The sequence below is a fragment of the Serinus canaria genome, chromosome 3 (genome assembly GCF_022539315.1).
Source record: "Serinus canaria isolate serCan28SL12 chromosome 3, serCan2020, whole genome shotgun sequence".
In the NCBI taxonomy this organism is placed as follows: domain Eukaryota; kingdom Metazoa; phylum Chordata; class Aves; order Passeriformes; family Fringillidae; genus Serinus; species Serinus canaria.
Genome location: NC_066316.1, coordinates 87,020,810 through 87,047,126, shown reverse-complemented (window position 1 = coordinate 87,047,126; position 26,317 = coordinate 87,020,810). Strand labels below are relative to the sequence as shown.

The 26,317-nt window shown below is 35.2% G+C and overlaps 1 protein-coding gene across 1 annotated transcript in view; it reads right to left on the bottom strand.

Annotated features, from left to right (window-relative positions):
* EYS (eyes shut homolog) overlaps positions 1–26,317 on the bottom strand; it is a 700,331-nt gene that overhangs the window by 125,143 nt on the left and 548,871 nt on the right. The window contains exons 37-38 of the mRNA XM_050973021.1: positions 23,483–23,647; positions 16,007–16,160 (exon numbers count right to left, since the gene is read on the bottom strand). Of these exons, the coding sequence (XP_050828978.1) occupies positions 16,007–16,160; positions 23,483–23,647 (319 nt within the window). The remainder of the gene's footprint in view (positions 1–16,006; positions 16,161–23,482; positions 23,648–26,317) is intronic.

Genomic DNA, 26,317 nt, shown 5'->3' with positions numbered 1-26,317 from the left:
CATGCCTCTGAGGCAAACCCTAGGAGGTTGTGCTGGAAGATTCTTTTCCTCTGAAGGATCCAATGAGAAACTTCATTATTTCTCTGGCTCACACTGAGCACTAAGGGATGCCAGATAGACAATGCAATGCTCACCAACAAATTTTCTGCCCACGTAGTTGATCTTGATATGAGGGTGTTAGGAGAGCCTTGAAAGGAATGTTCTATGTGAGTGGCAGTGTATTTTAGGAAAGAGCTCTACCTATCCAACATAAGTTATTTTTAGAAATTATTTTAGTCTTCATCTATGTACCTCAGAATCCTGTGATCAATAATGAATTTTATAATAAAAAGATCTCTGTAAATCTTTTATCACAGAGAAAGACCTGAAGGAGATGAACAAATGTGCCCAAGATGTTGTCTGAAGAATGCCAAATACGTAAGGTAATGAGTGCAGGTTCTGTGATTGCCATGCTTTTATTGATCTTATGTGAAGTTGCTAGAAATTAGGATGAATTAATCTAAACAGAAATTGATTTTAAAGAACATACCCATTGCACTTATTAAATTGCAGCAGTAGAATAGTTGCCTGCTTTCAGTCAATATTAAGTGCTTTGCTTAATGATGAACCTGGAAAACTTTGCCTGCTCTGCATCTGCCTCTCATTTGTGTGCCAGAGGTAGACAGCTGGCAGGGTGAGCAGGATTAGGTCAGACAATTTTACCTCTGTTTTCATTAAACAACTATTGCACTGTTTTTCCAAATTAAAAAACAAAATCAAAACCAAAAACCAAAACCAAACCAAAAAATAAAAATGAAATCAGAAAACAGAAACAAAAACCAAACAAAAACAAAAAAGCCAAAACCAAAACAAAACCAAGGAAACAAAGAAACAAAAACCCAAGCCAAACCAAACAAGCAAGTAAACAAACAAAACCCCCAACCAAAATAGGCTACTGTTTGGTCAGGAAGGAAAAAAACAACCCATACACCTATGCCTGACATATGAAAGGCAGGATACCTGCTGATGATTTGACTACAATATGTCCTGCACACAATTAGATGAGAAGAGTAAATTGTGGGGAATATAAATTGTGGGGAATCAGTTATGGCAAATCTACTTTGCAAGTGCTCATTTTTTTTTATTTTCCCTGTTTTCCTTCTATCATCCTTTTTTTATTCAGGAAGGGTTGAGGGAGCAAAGGAAGTTCTGTCTTTTCCTCTATTGTCACTGCTGAATATTGATGCAACGGTTTGGGCAGGTAGGGAAGAAACAGACCTGATTTGACTTGAACCAGATACAAAGTACACTGACATAAAAAGAGAGCAGTATTATTTCTAGAGAGAAAACTGAAAAGGAAAGAGGAAAAAGCTTATTAAGCAAAGTATCGAATCCTCATCTTTGATCAACTGAACATTTTGGAGTCTTCTATCCATGGTAATGATTTAAGGCACGGTATTTTTATAGGAGATGTTCTTTGGAGCCCATAGAAAACCATCCTCAGCTATCTGGGATTAAAATGACAAAGGGTAGTCTCAGCTACTGAAATGTGAAATATTTCAACAACTCAATATGAAGTTTGGAAGAATAAAATATTTGAGATTTTGTCTACTTTTTGTTTAAAGATATGCAATGATAGTTTAAAATTATAGAATATGTACATAAAGTTTCCCCACTTATTAGGCAATGTAATTTATTTCACCATTTGAAGCTGTAGCAGTACTATGCTATGAAAGTTGCAGGTCACAAAACATTTCATGTTTAGTTCAAGAACTTGTGTAAGGTGAGATGAGATATATACTAGCTTCTTGCAGCTCATCTTGAACTTAAACTGAACAATTCTGTGCCACTTCATTTCCCACTCAATGTAGCTGTAAATGTTTTGGCCCCTTGGTTGTCTCAGTACTCAGCCTTTGGTGTACTTAATGTCTTCCTGCTCATGACTGAGAAAAATGGCAGCAGATTTTTAGTAGTTTAAAAAGAAAAAGTACAAAAGGAAAAACCACAAAATATCCTAGCAAGAATTCTAAGTGAGGGCAAAAAGGCCTGTTCAGCATTCACTACTATAACACTCCATGACCAAGGAGATAAAAGCTACCAAAAAATCTCACAACCTTGCTGCCAACCTGTCAGAAAACATGAACAGCTATAATAAAAATTGTATGGACAAATTGCTTAATTACTTTAAATCACAAAGCAATGATAAGAACTAATTCTGACAGTGTTGGACACATTGAATAATGTTTCTCTTTGCATCAACTCCTCAGAGTAAGAATGAGAGGAATTTCCAAGATCTAGGCCTCTTTTTGGATCCAACTGCCACAGCTGCTTGAGTGGAAAATACTTCATAATTAATCTACTGTTAATAAGGGGCAGTATTAGTCAATATGAAAGTACCTTGTGTTGCTACCCGAAAGAATGGTGCCCAATTGAAGAAACTGTTCAGGGAGTGTAACTAGTGATTTGACCTGACTAAAAAAAAAATTAGCAAATCCCTCAAAAGGCAATTTTTTCATCAGATAAGCAGAACTTCTACAGCAGTTCACAACTAATCAAACCAACTTAATCACTCTTCTGTTTAATTGCCTGCTTAGTAAGACTGACATTATCTTCCTGAACAAAGAGGGCTTTAATAAGAGATATTAATTCCAAAAGCTGCAAGATGCTGACCAGTGTAAAACTCACAAGAAAATAAAACATTACAGATGTATATTGCCTGAAAATACCTTATGTGAAATGTAATATATGCAATTATAGAGGGCCATTTACTATTCAATATGGATGAATGTTCTTGTATTGGAAAGAGAGAATACCTTAATACTATAGGATTACTTCTTAGCATTCTGAGACTCTTCGCAATTTTTTATTTGAGACAAAGGAAGTGGCCATACTAGCAGTATTTCTTTATTATTAAATAGAGAATTTCACAATTATTAAATATGGGGGTTTTGTTCTGGAAAAAAAGAAAAGGAAGAAAAAAAACCCCACCAAAAATGAAACCCAAAAACTTTCCTGTTAAATTTGAAGGTTAAAGTGTTTAAAACAAAATGATGAAATTATGTGGGCTTTAGAAAGCATTCATAGTCCCTGGAGAGGAGACTGAGTACTTAGCCAGACCAACAATACCACATCAACCTCAGAATCACCACACTGAGCTCTAAAATTGAAAAATACGGACGTACATTTGGCATAGGCTGATGCTGAGATTATTATCTGCATCAAGGAATCAGCAAACTCCACTCCCATGTTAACTTGAGCCTTTTTTTCCTCACGTATCCCCACCTTAAATTTCCAGTAAAACTGCTTGTGTGCCTGCTTCTCCACATAAGAATTGAAGAAATGTCATATAAAAAGCAATAAAAGTGCCAGATTCACTACCTCCATAAAATACATTAGGAAATCTTGAAAGATTGCAGGTTTAAGTATTTGATTGAAATAAATCCATTAAAACAAATCCATGTGTTCTTCTCTTCTGTTAAAAGTGAAGGAAAAACTCAGTCTTAATAATCAATGCCTTCCTCTTTGGCTAGTTGAGGATGAGTACTCTTCAGCCAAGGAAAAAAATGATCAGAACACACCTTGGCTTACGCCAGGCACAGACTGGTGTTTAGTTTTGTGTTTTTCACAACATTTGCTGTTGAGCAAAACTTATACCTGCCCCAGAAGGCAGGCAAGCATAATCCTGTTATTTTCCAGATGGATGAACAAAAGAGGTTGTAGAAGATTGTTTCTGACAGTGTTGGGAACAAAACCCAGGGGCCAAACCACATGTCAGATTTACATAAAATGTATTCAAATCAAGAGAAAATGTATTTTCTGAAGGCATTTTGAACGGCTGCTGAGTAATTTAGTAGCAGCACAGCAGGCTGCACTGTAGCTCTCACATTCACATCTTTCATTACCGTGGGTCTGCTAGGTGCTGGCAGCTCTGACAAGACAATGTGAACCGTAGGGGGGATAAAACAATTTCTGTGACAATGTATAGGTCCCTAGCTCCTGGTGTTCTCACAAAAACCCCTCAGTGCAGTAGAAGTCACATCCACCATTGCTACAAACAGCAGAGCAGAGCTGCAAATTGCATGGAAGCTGCAGAAGAAAAGCCACAGAGACACAGAGCCTGTATCCCAAGGCACAGGAGTGAGCTGGTGCCATATAAACACCATTTGCCCCAGCAAGGAAATGTACAGCAAACAGGTGATACTGCACTAGAGCAAAGCCCCCAGAAAAGGCAGTCCACAACTGGAATAATTTTTTTTTTTTTTTTAATGTACTCCAAACCTCTAACAGTTACACGTCTGTTTAATACAGTTCATTTGAAGTGTGAGCTCAAAAGCAGATTTGGCATTACATAATGTTTTGTTATTTTGCATCAAAGCACAGAAAACCTGTGAGACAGCTACTTTATCTGGGAATACTCTCTAATGCAGCAGATATTTTTCACACCTCTGGAAAGGCCATAGGACCAGCAGTGTGAGACAATAATTACTCTTCTGTGTCCTCTGCATACTAACACTTACCATGTGACTACAATAATTCTAGAATATACTCATATTTACATTGTGTTGAGCAACAGAATACAGCCTTATCCAACACAAGATGGCAATACTTATAATTCAAATAAACAGAAGAGGTCATGTATCTGTTACAAAATTTTGCCTGCCCAATTGCACATGGAAGGAATGCAGGAAAATCATGTTCAGTATCGCTTCCCTGTTCCTTCTGTGGTGAGCTGACCTCAGTCAGCTGCCAGCTGCTCCCCCAGCTGCTCTCTCTCCCCTCCCTCTCAACATGACAGTGAGTGTGGGGAAGCACGATGATAAAACTCCTGGGCCAAGATAAAGACAGGGAGATCTCTTACCAGTTGTCATCACAGGACTCACATGGGGAAGATTTATTTTATTTACTGGCAATTCAATAGGGTTGGATGGTAAGAAACAATGAGAAAAATTAACCCCTTGCTCCCTAACCCCTTTATTTCCAATCTCAACTTTGCTCCATTCCCAGCTTCTGTATCTCCCCCACAAAATAGGTCAGAATAAGGATGGGGAATAAGGCTCAGTCTGTAAGAGCTCCTCTCTGCTGCTCCTTGCCTCTCACACCTTCCCCCTGGCCCAGTGTGGGATCTCTGTGGGTCCCAGTTCTTTCAGGAAATACCCACCTCCTGCAGCCCCCACTGCCAGCGCCTGGGCACCTGCACTCTGCACATCTCCTTTCTATAAACTCTGTAGCACTTTGCTAAAATATTAAATAATCAAGTAATGGTCAAAAAATGACAAAGCATCTTGGATGAAGCAGATCAGAGATGCAACAGCAGCATCACTAACTCCATAGAAAATAGATCAACAAAGGTAAAGAGCAAGATACAGGAGGTGAGTGGTACAAAATGGTGAGCAAACAGAGAGAAAGTTTCCCAGGCACTTTACAGTCTAAGAAGAAGTCAGGTTAATGTGTGCTTCAAAGAACAGACTAATGATAGTGGCAATCAAAGCAGTGGAGAGATAAATAAAATAACTTCTCACACCTGAATTATTGATACCAAAATATAAATTCCTTATGGAATCAGTGCACCTCAGTTAAAGGAAGAGAAATAATTTCCTTCCTGTGAAGGGTTCCATAAATGAGTTCCCTGCAGACTCTCAGAAGGATGCAGTAGATGTTTCTCTCTCTCTCAGAAAGATGAAGCTGACATCTCTCTCTTTTTTCCTCTCTCTCTTTCACGACTATCAAGAAGGACTATTTAATAAATATGTGTGTAAATTTTACTGAATATTCTCTTTAATCAAGTGACTCAATTTGCACCAAATTTTCTTACTGCTGGTATGCAGAACTAGACCTAAACCAGCTATTCTTCTAACAAAGAGCTGTCTGATGTCCTGTTTTGTTCTTTCTTCTCTGCCTGTGTATTGAACATCTACCTGAAATTTATTTAGAAAGCAAGAATTTTCAAAAAATAAGATAATAGCTATTAAAATTAAATAATAACCCCCTATGTTTCTTTTTTCCCTCAGCCCCCATGAAAAAGAGATGGATTGAATATAGTGAAAAACACAGATCATGCATCAGAAGCTCAATGTCACATTTTTAAAATTCTTTGCCTCAGAAAATTTACACTTTTGAATATGTTTTAGAGATAGGTAAATAGTATTCCCACTTGAGAGTTGTGCAAATTAAGCAACCAGCTAAGATTAACCAAACTTTTTGAAAGCTTATTGAAAGTTTGCTGCTGAGCTTGGAGCTGGTCCCCTAGACCAAGAAGAACTTCTCTCTTCTCAGCAAACAGGAGAAAATCAGTGTAATCCCACAGCAGTCTGGACTGCACGACTTCCCTGCCTGTTTCATTGTTTGTGGAGCTCTGCCTTCTGACTCCTCTGTGGTTGTTGGTGCTCCTGAGATGAATCACAGAGAGCCAAACTGGCTTGTTGAGAGACAGATACATTTTCTTGCCCTTCCCTCTACCGCTGCTTTTTTGGACATTCACACAAAGGCTGGCTGACTACTGGTTTTTATTTCCTACTGATTTTCAATACCTACAGAGCAAATAGCACTTCCTATTGCTCTCAGCTAAAGCAAACCTGAAGAGAATTGCCAATTGCTACAAGCACACTGAACCAATTTTATTTCTGTATTGATCTTCCACGTACAGAACAACAGGTTGGAGGAAGAGAATTAAAAAACTGCTTGCTCTTCACAGTTTTATTTTGTTGTTCAGCTCTTCAGAACTCTCAAATACAACATGTAAACTACCATCTCACTTAGGAAGAAGACAACACAGCTCCTTCATAAGATATTTTGCTCTACACTCTAGTGCTATAGTTCCATGTGCTGTGCCAAACCAACAGAAAGTAAACTGCTGTCTGAAAAGTCCTCTGTGTAAATCATTGGGTGACCAGACATAGATTAGGAATTTTAGAGAATTTATATACATTATAAATAAAAAATAAAATATTGAAATGATAAAAATATTGAACAATATATCATATTACCTTGAATTTTATTATTTTATTATTCCTGTTGTAATCCAGTGACTCCTTATTTTCCTTCATGTTAATGATATCTGCCCTGTTTCATGCATAATGCCTAGTGTCCCTCCAGCAGTACTGAAATCCCTTCATTCTAGCCTGTATGTGAAATAACTGATATTCCTTCCAAGCAGATCAGAAGGGCCATACATCCCACTTCCTCCCTGGAGCAGTAGGAGTAGCCAAATATTTTGAAATCTTTGCTTTTTCACCCAGCCTGACTCAGACACAAGGAGATGGAAAAGGGAATCAAACAAGATCACTGTCTATGTAGAGAAACCCCAGTGAGTAACCAATCACATCAGCAGTACCTGGAATGCAATGCTTATTCAGCACAGAAAAAACAAGACTGTGTACCAGTCTGCACCACTAAAGCAATGCCTCCTTTAATACAGAAAGGGAAAGTTCTAAAGAACTTGGCAAATTTTGGAAATTTAAGTTAAATGAAGTTTAGAATTTCCATGACGTCATAAAAAATCTCTTACATATGATTAATCTCCAACACTGCTGAAAGGCAAATAATACAATTTTCAAAGCAGATGTATCCAGAAAATGGAAATTAGGTTATGCAGACTATTAGAACTGAATTCTTCTTATTTTTTTTCCAGAAACCCAGAGATTCTTTGGATATTAAAACTTTAAAGTTATTAGACGTAGCCAAATCTAAAGCAGAAGATAAAAAAATGTGCATTCATTATGCTTTATATGGTATACTTTAATTCTGGTGAATTCACAACTCACTGTCTTTAGAAGACCTGATAAATTATGGCATAGAGATTCAGTAAAATCTCATAGAGAAATGACTGCTGTAAACAGCAACACTCACTAAGAAAGTAATAAATAATTACTCCAATTGTCAACGGCACATTGAAACTGTTTCTTTAATGTGATTATTAATCTTACAATTTCCTTTGGAAAATGAATTTTTCTGGTTATTCTGAAAATTACACTAGCTATTATTTTGTCATGTTTGATAAGAGGGTCTGATAAACTGTAAGGTTTAAGAATTTTTTGAATTATACAATTCTTTAGTCATGCTTTTGAAAGTTATAGCATGAAAACTTAATAATCTGTTCACATATCTAATTACCAACATATCTGTAATGTGCTTAACAATGAAATACTAAACATACATTGGAGATTGCCATGGTCATTAAACATCTGATTGTGTTTTAAAATGTTAAAATTGATACAACAAGGTTTTTAAGCATTCCTCATTAGTCCTTTTCATTTTACCACTTCTGTAGGCAAAAATACAAAGTAAATATACTGCATCTTGAACCACTTGGTTCAAGTGGACTTTTTTAAAATCACAAACTGGAATCAATGAAATTCAGAGTATGAATATGAAGGGGATTACTGAAGTGTTTGACTTACCCTAGGAAAAAATGGACATAAGAAAAACATTGCTCCAACCCGATAATATCAACCTGCATTATTATTTTCAAGTCTGGTCCTCTACATTAGAGAGGGAGAATGGTGGGAGAACAACATAATAGTTGGGCAGGAATGCACCTTAAACACAGGAAAGATCAACAAAACCTTTCCATTCCACCTCTAGTCCATACAGGCACTCTCACTGGGACAGTCACTATATAAAATATAAAGTTGGACTCATGTCAAGATGACCACTGACATGACAGAGTTTTCTTCAGAACTATGTTTTGCTCTCCATCATAAAACTTTTTTTGTATGTCTTGCAAATTAATGGAAAGTTAAATATTCAAGTGTTTGTGATGAATGGTTTATTATTCTGCATAGCTGTGAGCCAGTTATGCCTATCAGCATCTTTTAGGATGAATTAATTCATCCTACAATGGTAAACACAATCCAAAATAAAATACTGTGAAGGTTAGTGCATTTTTTCTGTGTTGCTTGATTTTGCTTTATTATGCTAAGTTGAACTCACTAATAAATACAAATACCCTTGAGCAACATTGGTAATTAAAATGAAATACGTTATATTTTTAAAACAGATAATATGGCTAAAAATAACAGCTGTCCTTTTTCCTACAGGAAATACAGTCATCTCTAACATCGCTTATTCTATCAATTAAAAAGTTTAAATTCTGGTGGGTACCTTCAGGAATAGAGATTAAATTATGCTCTCTTACTTTTTTCAGGATATTGAAGTGTAAACAGGAATTCACAGTGTCAATTTTAAGTTCATGATTGGAGCACCTATTTGAGCTAAAGTCAGCATTTGCCCCCAGACAGAATTTGATTTAACAGAATGCCTGATTTGGCATAAAATTTAAATACATAAGATTACAAACAAAATTTAATTTTTAAAATTCCATGTTCAACAGATTAGAGGGTGTGCCCTGTTAACAGGACTTTCCAAATTATATTTTCCAGTATTATTTTCTGTGATACTTAAGATATTTACAAAATATATTTCTTTTATCATTATGACTTACAACAACAAAATCTTGAATTTTAAGTAGGTTTGAAGCTGAAGTAACTGCAACAGAAAAAAGGGGTTATCAGTAGGATGAAGGATTGTGAGAAACAAATAAAGAGTATTTTGCAAACCAATTTTTCTACTTTTTCAGCATGTTTACCATTTAGCATTGACCACTTAGGGAGGTAACCTAAAGACAAACTGTGAGTTTCAGCTGACTGTCAAAAATTGCTAGTGAGCAATAAATGTCTGAGTACTGCATTAATTTTTAAATTTTGCCATTAATCCGTGTACTTATACAGACAAACTCCTTTAGATTAATACCTTGCTTGAAAGTAGGTGAGGTTAGATGGAGTAAATTTGACTCACCAGCATTTTTCTCAAATAATGTTAGTAATCAACAGCCTCATATTTTTTCAAAGCTTTATCTTTGAAATATGGTAAACATAAATTGCTTTTCCTTGTTGCTTCTATGGTTCCAGGTAGGTCGTAGCACTCCAGCTGTGACTCAGAGCTCAGTTCAGTATGGAGATCTGGGTGTCTGATGCCACTCTAAATTACTGAACTGCTAATATAGTTCACATTCTAAAATTTATATAGATATGAACAGCTTTGAAAAAGACTGAAGAAAACTCACACCCAGCCAGAGAACCTCATACCTTCTTTAATGCATTGATTTCAGTCAGTAGTTTTAGCTTTTGGAATACACATCCTTGTAGGAGTTCAAATGACATTTAATGCAATTCTGTGACTCTGTCCATAAGAAAAAACAGCAGATATCACTTATTTTGGGACATAGCCTTTTCATCTGAGATAAATGTATAATGATATACTATGAATTGGAAGATGAAAATATATGACATCATATACTGTGAGTTGGTCTGTGGTGAGCTACTTTGCAATAAACCATCCAAAGCCAGTTAATGATTTTTTGTCTATCTCCTTACAGACAGAGTATGAGACACAAAAACAAGCCCTTGACTTACTATAAACATGATTTAGCAACAATCAGAGCATTAATGTGATATTAACCTGACCCTCATACTGAATGCAAAAGACAGCACTATACCAGGTACTGAGAAGAAAACCCTACCCCAGCTGAAGCCAGGACAGCCAGCTTGAGAAGGAATATTGGAATGACCTCTAGAGGTCCTTTCCAGCCTAAAAGAACCACTCAACTCTGTCCTTGTGTGCTCTTGGGTCATTCCTCTAAGGGCCGTTAATGTAAGAAAATCTAGCATAAACACAGAGCATGAAGGGTACAGGAATTCAAACATCTGTTCTTCAAGTCAGCAGCTAATGAGCTTGAACAGCTATAGCAGTTGGTTTGTTGGCTTTGACAGATCACTGATGAAATGTTGCATACTGCTGATGAATGAAGGAAAAAAAAAGTTTCAGAAAGTGGCTTATGTTTCTAAGCACACTGAATGTTCTGCTCATACACAAAAGCTGAAATTGAAAACAACACAAAAGGTAAAATCTTTTGAAAAACTCAGAAACAAAATTCTTTGTGAGAATCCATTTTCTTATTTGTGTTGTTCCAGACAACATGCCACATGGCATGATGGAACCAGCTGATTCCAATGTTCCAAATTTTTATTTGAAATTTTAATTGCACATACAAGAATTTCTATTCATTACCTTGATTTAATGCATCTCTTATGGGACTATTTTTAAGACTAAATGGATGTAGTGATTACTTGTGTAAAACAGTAACAGCTCGATTAAAGAAACTGGGATTAGGGCTTTTAGAGAACAAACTACATAGATGTACAGAGCAAAAGGTTTCTACCTTATAGTGGCAAATGTGATGATTTTATGAAATTTTCAATTGATATAGAAAATTGAGTAAATAGAAATTTATGCAGTTGTATATATGCCCTTCTAGAATAAATCACAAATTTTCTTCAAAATTGATTAAGTATAATTAATATCCTACAGCGTTTCCAGTTCTATGCAACACAGCATGGGTATAATTCATCTACAGGCTGACTTAAAATTTGAAATTAAGGTATAGAGTGTGCAAAACACTCCTTTTTAAAATCACATCTAAATGTGTTTTCCTTGACAATTTTATAAATTAATAAAATAAAATAAAATAAAAGTTCTTAAATCTATTCCAGATTGCTTTCACTGTTAATCTTCAAATAATTTTGAAAAGGTGAGGTGTGATGACAGCAATATTGCATGCAGTTGCCATTTACCAAATCACCTTTCCATTTCTCATTCATCACATAATTGATTATGCTGGAAATCAGAATGGCATGTATGAAAGCGAGGCTGCGCTCTGTACTTGCTGAAATACAAAACCTGCTGCTCAGAGGTTTCCAAATCAATAAAAAAATATCCTATATTTCTAGGTAACTAGTAATGTTGGAAGCAATAGCAAGACATCAGATAATTGAGTTTGGGGTTTTTTTTGGTTTATTGATTTAATGTAATTGTAAGTAATACTTTCACACTATGCAGGATACCCAACACCTTTAAATGACAATAAAATATGTACTAATATGGAAACTTATATATCTCTGAAATAATGAAATGAAATAGACAAACACCATGATTGAAAATGAGACAACATATTGTATGGATTGTGTTTTTTTTGTGTTTTTTAGAAACATATTTTCAGAATGCACATGCATGAAAAAACTTTGTAGAATACTTCAAGCAATGATTTTCTTCTTCTGTAGAAAGGGAGGAAGCAGAAGAGTAGGTAAAATCATGGGCACAGATAATATAATCTTGTAACTAGTATTTAATACATTACACCTTGCCAAAGTTTCCATGTGCAGGTAAAAAACATGCTGAGGACTTTCCCAGAATGTGCCATCTGCTTTTGAAGCTGGAAGACCAAATAATAAACTTCAGCAGGTTCTGTACCATTGCATGGTCTAGGTGATAGCTGGCCAAATTAACTGGATAATGTATTTTAAAAATAAACCCTTTTAAGGACACCTAAAGGTGCCCTTCTCAGCCATGAATAAATGCTCACATCCATACTACTGATTAAAGTGTGACAAAAAACTGGAAACAACTGCTTTCAATATGTTCACTTGGAAGACACATGAAATGTAAATGTACATAATGCCATGATATAGCTCTGTGGGGATGGGCACTATGTTCAAAAAATTCCAGAGAAAAATTATGAAAGTTCTGCAGGTAAATCAGATTGAAGAGTGATGTTGTCACCTACAGGGAAGATTTTAATAAATGCTTGCTTGGAATCTCCTAAACGGAAAAGGACACGCTGTATCACATCACTGTGCAGGACAGACAAAAATATCATTTAGAGACAAAAATCTAAGATGTCTAAAATATATTAGTAGTCATATTCTAAAAGTTACAACCCACCTTACTATCTAGATAAATCAAAGTCCTGATGACCTGACTATTTCAATCTCTTAGTTAAATTTACCTTCCTTCAACTGCTGAACTGAAGAAACATCATTTGCCCCTACGACAGTAATATCACTTTAACCAAAAAGGGAGCAAATTTTACATCAGGCAAATGCATTTCTGAACCTACTCATGGAATGAAATGTGTTTGGATTAATGTTCTTTGAATAACTTTAAAGAACAAATCCATAAAACCAATCCAAACTACATTTCAAGTATGTGCTTAAAGCTTTAACTGAAAAAAAAATACACTCTCAATCATGAAATCACAAAAAATTACACTCAAATGAATGCACATTTTCAAACCAGTAATCAAATCATCCTAAAATAAACAGAAATAGAAACACAAATGAAACTGCACTGAAACAGGTTTCTATTTTCTTTAGGCAAGGCAAAAAAAGTAAGCAATCAGAGCTTTATTGACTTTCTTCTATAAAGCTGCCATTTCACAAGTACCATAAAGACAATGACTGAACATTTAAAACTCATTTAATCTTCATCAGGTTTGAAAAAATGGCCATATCTAAGGAAACTAATCATACAGTTAAAAGAAAGCAATAACTCTAAACTGTGGGAATGTATTAGTTTCTTGCACATGTGGATTAAAAAGAATAAGTTCAAAAAGGAGAAAGTCTGTTTCTATAGATATTGGATGTGTTAATTGTGGTGTTTAACCACTGCAGTCATAGTTGAATCCAAAACCAGAATAAGTGTCAAATATGATCTTCCAAACTAATTCAAAGTCAAATGTAGCAAATGTATTCTTTCCCTGTTGGACAGCTTTGAAACAGTAACAAAAAATTGTCATTTATTCTACTCTTTGATTCTTATCCTGCATTATAAGGAAAAAAAACCCACACATTTTTGCAGGTAAAGCATACAGATAGAATTATCTATCTCCAACAGCCTCTGAGAACACAAATCAACAGTTTGTCATGGATTCATATTTTATATCTTATGATACAAGAGCTTGGGAGGCTACAACTGCCTTGTCAAGTTTGCTTTTTCCTTTGACAGAGGTTAAGGATGACTGCTGAAGGATTACAATTTTATTGCTGCTTGGTGAAGGATATACTGCTCTCTCTACATTTTAGAAGGACTCACAAGAATAATCACAAGTCATTTCAAAGGCCAAGCCCATAAACTCAAATTCATGTAAATCCCTACTAGTCACAGTCTACAGTCACACCTTGCAAGTTATTTAGTATGCCACTGTTTCAAAGATAGCAGTATAAAACTCTAGCAAACAAAGGAAATGTGTAAATTGAACTGACAGTATTTTTTAGTGTATCAACAAGAAGAATGAGGCCATAAATAGAGAGGTGTTAATATTAAGGTAGAAAAAGAAGGAAATAAAACTTTCAGTGTGAACTTGAACTCTATATCTAAAATCAGTTTTTTAATTGTCATTTAGCTGCATTTGTTGCTAGGATATTATTAGGCTTTGAAATTGGTATGGCATTTTAATGGCTTAAATGTATGAAGCAAAAACAATGCTTTCACAGCTGATGCAGTGCAGACAATTTTTTGACCAATGTCTCATACAAGAGAAGCCTCTGGGATTAAAAAAAAAACTTAGAATAGCTTATTAGTATTGAGCTGTATAACTCTATCAAGTATTTTCTGAGAGAAAAAAACCTCTTTATCTGCTAGATCAAAAGGAGGGGAAGTGATATACTTTTCTTTGTAAATTTCATGTGCTTTTTCAATCTGTTCAAAAATCCTAAAATAAATACACTGCCAGATAATAAGATTTGAATGTATGCTATGTAACTTTGTTCCATTAATACTAGATGTTAATACTAAGCATAAAAGGTAAAACATCCCTGCTGAAAATAAATATAAGGAAAACATAGAAAGGAAAAAATAGAAAGGAAACAGTCTCTTAAATGGCAGTTCCTATTAGCCTTCCATATTTAGAAAAGAGGATTTATATTCTAACAAGTTTGTTTTTAAAAGAAGTGGTAAAGCTAATGGGCTAAGCATGCAATCTAACAGAATATGCTGAACATCCTCTTCTCCTCATATCAATCTACTATATATAATGAGATCAACAAACCCCTGTCATTTCAGAATTTATCAACATTTACATCACAGAGAAACAGCTTAGAAGAAAAACACAAAAATATTCAGATTTTGCTTTGATTTTTCTTTTTTGATAGAAAAAGGCAATTTTGAGAAGTCTAACATGCATGTCTCATGGTAACTTTTGCAGCAGTCTCCTTCACAGACCATCCTCTAACAGCAAAAATAGTCCTAGCTAAGGCTTCCTTTAATTTCATAATTTGTGCATTGCATTTCCTCACAGCACAAATGTTTATAGTCCAGGTGCAGCAATTAATACTTAATAATACTTGAATGATGTAAAAACCACTATCTTAATCACAGTAATTTGATATTTTATATGGGTCAGAATTATTTCTAAACATTTCTGAAATAAATATTGAATGCTTTACCATTATTTACCCATACTAATATAAATATAACAAAAAAATCTATATTATTTCTGTTTTGCTTCTTACCTAGCTTGCACATATGAAATTCCATGACTGGAAAATAGTTAATTCATTACCAAAGCATGATACCAATACCCATCTCAAAATGATAAGTGAACCATTTTGAGAACTATCATTTTACAAGATGAAAAATGGCAGTAGTGATTAGCCACTCTTGTATAACCCTGATAGTACAGTGGCAAATGTAGATATGAAAACTTTTAGAATCACAGTTGTTTGGATCAGGCTTTTAGAATGACCAAGTCCACCCTGTAATGTAAGATGTTGTTAGCATGCCCATTTTTAATTCATCCTTAACAATAGACTAGTCTTATATTTAGCACTAAAATGTGATGACAAATCTAATTTGTTCAATAAAATATGAGATCCCCATTTGTAATTTCAAAACTTATGCTTAAACTGTTTCAGTTCTCAAACTGGAATAATCTGTATCTGTAAATGTATCTGGACTTTGAAGACTTTAAATTATTCATAAGCTCTCCAAACGACTGAAGTAATCAGTGTAAACTAAAATGTGTTTTCAATCAAGGAGAATTGAAATTGAATTATATTTTCAACTTTATGAAAAAAGTTTCCAAATTTGCTTTCCAATTTTACTTGCCTCTTCATTGTCCAAAAAATGAAAGAGTTAAATTACACTTTATTGCTCAATATAGATTACTAAAACTCCTTTAGTGTAACCCAGTTCTTACCTTATTGTGATAGGGACGAGCATACCCTTGCTGACAGATTGGTTCAGGGATACAGTCAGAATATTCTGGGAGTTTCCACAGCCCAGTCGAACTGTTGGTCTTCCCTCCACGAGATATAAGTGAAGGAACTGCTCTCCAAAATTTCTTTCACCAGCTTTGAAAACAAAAATGGAGATAGTCACACTTCTGCAGGTGTAGGACCTCACCGAACTAAATTACACTACTGGAGCACCATCATCAGACACGATGCCCATGTGACCTTGGGGACCCTTCTCTCCACATACAGGACTCTTCTTAACTGTGAGGAAAAAAAAAAATCAGACTGGTAATCTCTGTATTTAGCTGATAACAGTTAAAAGCAAAAGCAAATAACTAAAAGACAAAATTTACTTAATACCGCTGCAGTGGCATTGATCTTACAGAGATCTTACATTAGTTGAACTTCTCTCTGCATCCAGCAGTATCATTAAGGCAACAAAGGTGACAATAAAAAAACAAATTCAGGTTAATTCAGCTCTTCAAATAAGTTATAGAAAACAAAAATTATAAGAGGACAGCTCTCACAATAGATTTAATATTATGAAAAACTCACCTTTCTCAGTTAATGATATATTTCAGACTTGTAGAGAAGAAAAATTATTTACAAAACATCAAACATACTGTTACATGAACTCTTAAAAATAAGAATGAAAAATATGCTTAAGTTCACTTCTGCTGTATATTACAATGTATATTATACATTGTAAAAATGACAGCAAAATTTTTACATTTAAGTGATGAATGATACAAGGGTCTTCTAAACAAAAAGGACTGACACAGTTTCAAATGCTATTGGGTGAATTTGCCCTTTGAATTTAACTGTATTTACTTTTCATAAAAGGTATGACAGTTCCTGTTGACAATTTTTATTCACCTTTAATCAAATAGTTAAAACGTTAATCTGTTTTTTCACTGTATTTCCCTATGTTTAACTGAAGTAAAAAAGACTCACTAACAGGGTCACAAAACTGAAAATACTGCATGTATTGTTTGATGTATTACTGCCTCTGACTAGGAGGCCCTGGGTGCTGGCATGGGTGTTAGGCAGGGAGAAATCTCACTCTAGCATTTGGGGGACCCTCAGTTGTGGAGTGCCTGGGTTTGGGTGTGTGAGCCTTGAGTGAGTCTGCCCATGAACCATGAGCAGGAGTCCCCCAGGGTGGGTATGAAGGGCTGGGATCTGGGCTGGGTTTCAGCTGCTGGCTAGGAGCTTCCAGCCCTGCAGCTGCTGGAGGGGGCCACAGGTCAGAACATCCTTTATTGTTTTTATTCAGAAAGGTAAAAAGAATGAGGGCATTCTTGGGACTTAGAAAACATAACAATTTGTAAAATCAAAATAATAAATTTTATTTTGGAGGACAAAACAAAAAGCAAAAAAAGATCTTTTAGGAGACAGAGAGAGACAACAGTGCTTGCAACTGCCTGATCACTTCCTTTTGTACAGTTCCTAACATAAACAGTTCACAAGGTAAACTCTCTCTTTGAGAACAGCTCCTAGTCAACATTGCATTTCTTCAGTCTATTACAAATCCTGATGACCTACTGAAGTCTTTTATGCTTAGACATATTTTGTATTCTGAATACCTAATTAACTCCAAAGCTCTTTTAATTTGACTGGATTTCATGCCTTTAGCTTTTACAATTTCCTTCTACAATAGTCTGATAATGCTCTTTCAAAATATATTGCACTATTACACTGCTTTTGAACCATCATATAACTGATATATGTACATATTGTACTATTTGTTTCCTAGTCTTCTCCCCTCCCTGCACAGGCCATTCCTGGCATTTCCAGTTTCTACCAGTGAGTAGATCTGTAAGTCACATTGATTCAGAGAGAACAAAGTGGATGTATATGTGCACCTATATAACATCTCTTGAAAAAGTGAAGTTACAGATGAACAGCTTGTTTCCTTTCTCTCAGTGACTCTGTCTGTCTATTCACATTGCCCACTAGTAAAAACTTGGAAGAAGGTCCTCATTATTACCAGTAAAGTAAAAAATCTGGGACAGCTCTCTCAAAGGCAGCATTACTTCTTAAAACTTCAGTGAGTGTTGCTGCTTGAACTTCAGTCTAGGGAGCACTTTTAAGTCACACTTACAGGTGACTAACAGCATTCTTCACATTATTTGCTAGGTGGTATGAAATCCTTTGAAAGGACAGTCCTTTAAATCTTTCTACAGTGAACATGAGGAGTCAGAATTTTGTTCTGGCAATGTGAAAGAGCATATACCACCCAGTGCATATGATGGAAGTTACCTTCACAGGAAAAGCTTGAGTCATAAGCAAAACAGACAGGTTCTGGGAAGAGACCAAGATCAGGAAATATCTAAGTTAAAAACCTTGTTGGATATTAGGGGTAAATCATCTTGACCTTAGTAGAGATTATGTGAGGGGTTCCAGCAAAAGAATCTCAGCAATCATCCTTTCACAGAAAACTGGTAGCTGGAAGGTTATTTTTGTACATCAGTATGTCAACAAGCAAATGGCCATTGAGCTTAAATGACTGCATATTTAAAAGAGAGATTTGAAGTCCCATTAAAATATGGCATAAGCTTTATTAAGAAATAAAATATATTTTGACACAGATGAATGATATTGTGAAATGCTCTACTTGAAAATGCCAGCTGAAATAAGAGACAAAGAGACTACAACTGAAATGTCTGAATGGCCTCTATTTAGTTTCTTAAGAGGAACATGGGAAGATCTGGGGAACAGAGCTTCTGAGAGAAAAGGAAATAATTTATGAGCCCAGCTTATGAAAAGGGAGCTGTTGTCCTTAAGAAATGCTATAAACATGGGCTCTGAGATCTGAAATCCAATTGTCAGAAGTTATAGGCTACTATATATAGCAGGAGCTAAACAATCTACCCTTGAACGGATTGTGAGCAGCATTATGCTGACTCTTAAAAGTGAAAATGATGAAGTAAAACTTTACAGCTGTATCAGGTTTTCATGATCACTAGCAATTTATTTTGCTTTGTGGCTAAATATCACAATTTGCTTTGATGAAATTTAATCATGCAAACAAATAAAATAATTAAGGAATAGAATAGAAATTTTATGAATGCATTCTGTAGTCAACAAATAAATCTTCTCAAATGATGGCTAATCTTTCTTGGCACAAATGTAACTGTCACATTCTATCAACAACTTAAACATAATGTAACTGTAAAAATTCCAGACAGTTTTAGTCCATTTCGCTGTTAACATTCTTGAATGTATGTATTTCTTGAATACATACTGAAATAATTAGGGAAAACATCATTATTGAGAACGTAAATACATTTTTCTTTGTATTAAAACAGATACATGTATAGTAATTTTCTATAAACCACACATAGGCTTCTATGATACCCTATCTCTTTCCTCATTTTTTCATCAGAAAACCTACTTTTGGAAGCCTCTATAAGTCCTTAGTACTTGGTAATTTCAACAAACCATTGATAAAATTCTTGCTAATAAAGTCATCAAATAGTAAATTATTTTTTAACAGCATGGTATGATTTACTAAAGTGACATGCCTAGCACATGTAATGATTCTCATATTCTGCCTGTTTGTTAGCCTATAAGCAAGCTTATTTGCTGTATTCTCTATTTTTTAAATTTGTCTTATATATATTTGCATATATATAATTGCTCTAACTGCTAAAAGGTATTAAAATAATGCATTGATATTTTTAGTGTTCTGTTATTTTTATTTTAAGGCATGTTGACAAGAAAAAGTGAAGAAGGCACAGATGTTTTTTGTTCTTCACTGGCTAATTTACTAGGTAAAGATAGGTGCAAGTTTCAATCCTTTTATATTATCCTTATGATTTTGACTTAAATAGTCTTCTTATGCATACTTTCTGATTCAAATTCATTGGTGTATCAACCACATCTTTTCTGAGATTTCTCCCTGTAATTAAATGTCTATTAATTATCTGCCAGAAAAACAGATGTAACCTCACCACCAACTGGTAAAAACAGGTGTGTTTGTAAAATGTGTAATCTGTATGCGGATTCATTTTAAAAAAGTATTCAAAAATGTGTAATAATTTTCTAGTAAAGTACATCCGAAAGAAGCAGATCACTGTAATGATTTTTCTATTTTCAAAAGTTATTTTGACAAATAGAAAGGTTTTTGCTTTATGAATGTGTGAAGCCTATTGAAACAATAATTATTAAACCATTGCTAAAATGCATGAATTAACAGAATCTGAAAATGGTGGGAGCATTAACCCTTAGAAGTGTGTGGTTCTTGTACCTAGTGAGGGCATTAGCCTCAAGCTGGCTTTCTGCTGATAGTTCATCCCTTGGATGTTTGATGGTAACACAACTTCAAAAAAGCAGCAGTAAAGGCAGGAGTTGTATTACTATTAAAAACAGAAGAGCTGACAGCAGCAGCTTCTCTTTTGTAGTAGTTAGAAGTGAAAATGAAAGACAGAGCAGGGAGAAAAAATGGGAATGAAAGAAATACAGAGAAAGCATATGAGGGAACTCACAAAGGATATTTATCTGACAGAAGAGTGTACAGAAATAATTTAAAAATTCTCAATTATCTGAATAGGCACATGGAGTTCATTCATAAAACACTGGAGAGATTTTTATTTACAAATTTATATAATATTTTATTTTACGTTCATGTAAAGCCAAATAAGAATATTGATCTGAACCATTATAGGAAACATTTGTAATATTTGGAAAGGAATCTAATTACCAGGGAGATACAGGACAAAAAAAGAAAGAGTACAAACAAGGAAAAGAAATTGGTGCTATAGAAGAAGGGGCAGAGATACCTGAAGTAGAAATGTAAAGCAAAGATCTATCTAATGTTAAACACAATATCAGAATTCTACAAGAATTCTGATAATAAGACACAGAAAGTAAGGGATGACTTTTCAGAATTCTACAAGAATTCTGTGTCTGTGTTCCACAGCCAGGCAGAGATCCAAAGTTTTCCTTATTTATTTATTTATTTATTTAGCTTAACAGAAATTGAATCTTAATCGAAACCTTACTTGTGACTAAAAGAGCGGAATATTGCAAATCAGTTAAAATTCCATTTTAGGGGTGACACAGGGAATGGGAATGCAAGTATGACATGGTATTGAGAACTGATGAAGAAAAGGTGAGTTTTCACTGAGAAAATATACAAAAATTATCCTGAATTCCTGGAGCTACCCCAGCTCAATTTTAGGGTGAGAACTGAACTTGTAGGCACTACTCCTGACCCACACTGCCTCCTTTTTGGAGGGACAAGAAGTGAGCTGTGACACAGTCCATGGAAGTCTCATATATTGGTAACTGGAAACCAAAAAACTTTGTGGTCCTCCACTAATGTCATTCTATCTTTCCAGAAAGTGGAAACACTTATATTCTAGAGATCATGAATCCCTCAAATACTGCTGAAACAAAATCTCTGCAAACACCTGAAAAATACCACATTAACAATTTTCCATAGTCAGTATGAACTAATAGCTGAACAGGTTAAATTAGGTTTAAAAATCTAATTAGGTTAGATGCAAAATGAGTACATCATCTAGAAAAGAAAATACATAGAGTCACATGAATTGGCCATCTAGTTCACCCCTTGCAGTGAGTAGGGACATCTTTGACCTGATCAGGTTGCTCAGAGTCTTCTCAAACCTGGCTTGGATGACTCCAGGGATGAGGAATCTACCACCTCTCCGGGCAGTCTATTCCAGTACCTTGCTCCTCTCACTGTAAAAAAAAATCTTTAGTCTACATTTACACTCTTTTAGTGTTTTATGGTTCAAAGACACACCTTTTTTATTTTTGGTTTAAAGACATTAGCCCATGTCCTATTGCAACTGGCAACTAAGAAGTTTAGCCCCATATATTTTATAAGCATCCATTTAATACTTAAAGACTGAAATGTGGTGTCTCCAGAGCCTTCTCTTCTTCAGGCTGAACAAACTCAACTCCTTTTCAAAAAACATCACTTCCTCCAGAGTATAGCAGAGAATCTTACTTTTTTTTTTTTTTTTTTTTTTTTTGTTTGGAGTTCTTTGAGATTGTTTTGGTTCACAGAGATGCTTACTCAGGGCTTATGTGTAGATAGCAAGATTTACTATTTACTTTAACTTTGGTTGGAGCCAAATTACTCTGCAGTGATGAAGCAAACAAAATCACTAAATGCCAAATACATTCCAATAACCTTCATTGAATTCTTCTTCAAGGGCAAATAACTCCTCTTGAAATTGAAATACTAACAAGTATAAAACATTTTGATATAAAGAAGTGCCACATCACCACTTATCCACGATTCTTGGCAAATTTTGCAGTACTGTAGCTAAGGCAGCTGCAGCAACAGCCCAGATATAACATACAAGAATTTAAAATACTATTTTGAAAAGAAGTAAACATTAATTTTCAGTTTGAGCTAGAGAGTTTCACAGCTAAAAAAATAATCTAGTACAGATAATAACAAAAGGCAAATTAAATAATGCCACAAAGCTTATATTACTTTTAACCCTGGCTTATAAATATTTACATAGTTCAGGTGAATTCACATATTCTACTACCAGATTAAAATAAATGCAACAGAATTTAATCAGAATTATTTATGCTATATCAACAAGATTTCTTGTGTAGAGAAACCCTAGGAAGCTGAAGTGAACTGAAGATGTTCCTAATGATTTTGTCTTTGTGGAGTAAATCTATCAAATAATCATATTTTTCTAGCTCTTCTTGGGAAGAAATCACCTCACTTTCCATGTTTTCCATTTGCAAGAAATTGCAAGATAAAATATATAATGAAATACTCAACTGGCAGAGAAGTCTATTTTTTCTTGCTGACTAGTGAAAAGTGTACTTCTGTCTCAGAAGTTTATGCCATATATTGAGGAATGAAATATGCAGGCAAGAAGCAACTTTTTATGTAGTATTAACAGGCATACATCCAAGTCTGCACGGAAACTCTCTGGGGATCACAAAAGAATTCTCTGAAGTGTGAAATCACAGTAAGTGCTTCAAAATATGGCAAAACTGCAGAACCTAAGATAGTTCTATAAATCAAGAATTTGGAGCCAAGATCACAATTATAAAAGAGAGACTCAATCCAACTATAGAGAAGTTGTTTCTCTCTCTAAGTTGTTCAAAACTTCTTCGATGTTTGAATTTTAGAGCTGTAAAACTTACAACTAAAGTCATATGCTTACTATGTTCTTTCTTGTCAGGAAGCAGCATTTTCTCTTGTAAGTTATGTTTTGCTCAATGAGTCATAAATTAAAGAACTTTCCAGAGCAACACAAGGAACAATGGTTCAAATTTTATAATGCAGCATGCATTAGAATACCAAAAGGCTTCTACTGCATTTTAATGACTCATTTTGCTGTTGAAGAGGAAATGCCAGCTGATGTACACTAAAGTTAATAAGGACCTGAAGGAGCTAAAACTGATACTTAGCTTCAAGTATCTTTGGTACTCACTGTAAAGAATGGTGCCATTTAGAGCAGTTGTTTTCACTGTCAAGTACAGAGTTGTCAGATTGCTTGTTTCCTGCCCAGATGCAGTCCTGGTTTCAGATACAGATGTCAGAGAAGGTAGCTCCAAATAAGAATTTCCAGTGAAGGATGGAAAAAACAGTGCTATATCTGAAATAAACAACAAAAAGCTAATTTTAATAATTTATTACAAAATAAAGTAATAAAATGCAAGCACTTTAGAAAGATCCATTTTTTATACCTGTGAATAGCATCATCAACTATATTATTTGCTGAGCATTCATATAAAATTCTTTAATTTCAAACATTCAAATCAAATACATAGAAAATGAAATCTGCCTATTACCAGAAGTGAAAAGACCACTATAGGAGGGACTACTGCTAGAAGATGCAAGTTAAAAAGACTATCATAAATTTTCTTCTTTACAGATGTGTCAGTACAGAACTTTTGTCCTGTGACATCTCTGTGAAGTATTTTTCATTTTTATTTCTAGACGGGAAACCCAGTTTTTCTTCATTTTCAGAATACTCAAATTTGTTCAGTTTGAAATTATAAAGAGAATACCATTGGGCAGAATATGCATTTTTCCATTACTCTAGTCTTGACATGAATAATTTTTAAGAGAAAATTTTTAAGTGTGGAGGCTTAACATTTACAATGTTTATTGCATTCATTACTTTAATCATTATGGTTTTTGCAGGTTTTTTTTACCCTTTAGACATGATAATAGTATCATGAATGGAAGAAAAAATAAACTATAACTAACTGAGGTTAGGCAGAATGTCTTCCCAATGCCTTAAGAAACCTATTAAGGAAAATGCCTTGAAGATTTCCCAGACTGATCACCAGGGATATGAATAAGGAGTAAGCATAAAAAAAAATATTTTGAGTTCAGGTAATTTTTTTGCAAAGAAATTTTTAGTTTAATGAACTAAAAATATACAATGGATCTGTGAGTGATGATTACACACAGGCATGACTAGCACTTTTTAAAAAAGTTTGTATTCACTTTATTTTTTGTTTGTTTGTGAATCTGACCACTGTTTATCCTCTGCTGTTTTTATTGGACTTGAAAAAAAAGGACAAAAAGAAAGGCCTAGCTAAATAAGCACATTGGAAGGACAGTCATTAAAAAAGACCACACCCTGACAGCAAAAGAAAACCAGCAGTGACTAGTTATGTTTCTAAATCACAGGTCTGGAAAAGTCAGGATTGTGGGGGAAAGTGGAAAAAGATATGGGATAAAAAAAGGTCAGTGGCATTGCAACTCAGATGCAGACCTCCATGATTATGGGTGTGTTTTGCCTAATTAAATTCATACTTTCAGGAGAAACAGTACTAGGAGATCTAGCAGTGTAGTGCAGGGCCACAAACAGGATTAAGGGCTGGGTTCCCTTTCACATGAGGAAAGGCTGAGAGAGCCAGGACTCCTAAGGCTACAGAAGAAAAAATCTCAGGTGGATCTTAACACCTGTCTGTAAATACATGGGGATGGAGAAGAGGGAGCCAAACTTCTCTCAGCAGTGCCCTTGATAGCAATGGGTACAAATCAAAACCCAAGAAATTACACCTGAGGACATGGAAACTGTTACACTGTGAGGATGGTCAAACATTGGCATAGGTTACCCAGAGGGGTTTGTCAGGTCTCAGTTCTTGGAGATTTTCAAAAACAGACAAAAAATGGTTGTGAGAAACCTTTTCTAGGTGATCCTGCTCTGCTTGAGCAGGGGGACTGGACTGGATGGTCTCAAGATGATGGTCCCTTCCACCCTCAACAAATTGGTGATTCTGTTGTCCTTCACAGGGAGGTTCTGTGCACTCAACCTTAATTATTATTCTTGAAGTGCAGTGCCTTTAGAAATCTCAGGGTAGTTCAGTACTCACAATATAGTGGTATGCTGAGAAACAAAGCTATTAAAGTCTTTTATTAGGTAGTTAAAAAACCCCCAAACTAGTCAACTTGGAGAGTAACTGTCCGCAATTTATATTATAAGTTAAAATTCATCTGTGAAGTTTCTGTCAGCTAGGTGAAGGGAATGGGGAGAAAAATGAGGAGGAGAAGGGATTGTGGTATATCTGGGCAATCTTGAAAGGAAGGACACTCTCATTAGTCCTTTAGGAAGGATAGCTCCTTTCAAAGGAGGGATCTTCTCTAAAGATTTAAAACTTTTCAAGGAGTCCAGCACCTTGCATTCAAAGTCTTTGCAATGATGTATAGGCAAAACTACTGAGCAAAGATGCTATTTCAACAGTCCTGTCTACATCTGCAGTGCCCAGAGCAGCCTCGGCTTCCACCACCAGGGCTGTGAAGTCCTCTCAGAAATCAACAGAAGAGACAGCAAATGCAGCAACTGCATCAGAAACAAATGCACACCTGGCAAAAAAAGCCATCCAGAAATGCCAAGATGCAGAGCACATCCTCTTCCCTATGGTGTGCAGGCTATTAGCCTGCTGATCCTGAACAGTCATTTTCTGCCCTAAAGCTGTACAACAGCTGCAATCTGTTCCAAGTCTACAACATCAGTAAAGGGGTCACTGAGAGCACAGGGATTAGTCTTCTGCTTGGATGAAGGGTCTAAGTGGGAGAAAACAGATTGAGTCTCTGTATTAAGAACCTAAAACCTATGTCTGTGATACAGTACACAGGGAGAACACAATGGGCAAAGCTGCCAGTCTGGAAAAAAATTTTCCACTTCCCTCATTCTAGTAAACTCTTAATTAGTATAAATTAAAGTTCCATGAAGCACTGAACATGGCTGCACACTGGTAGGATCCATGAATCAGATCCAAGGAAGGGCATCTGCTGAACTACAATGAGC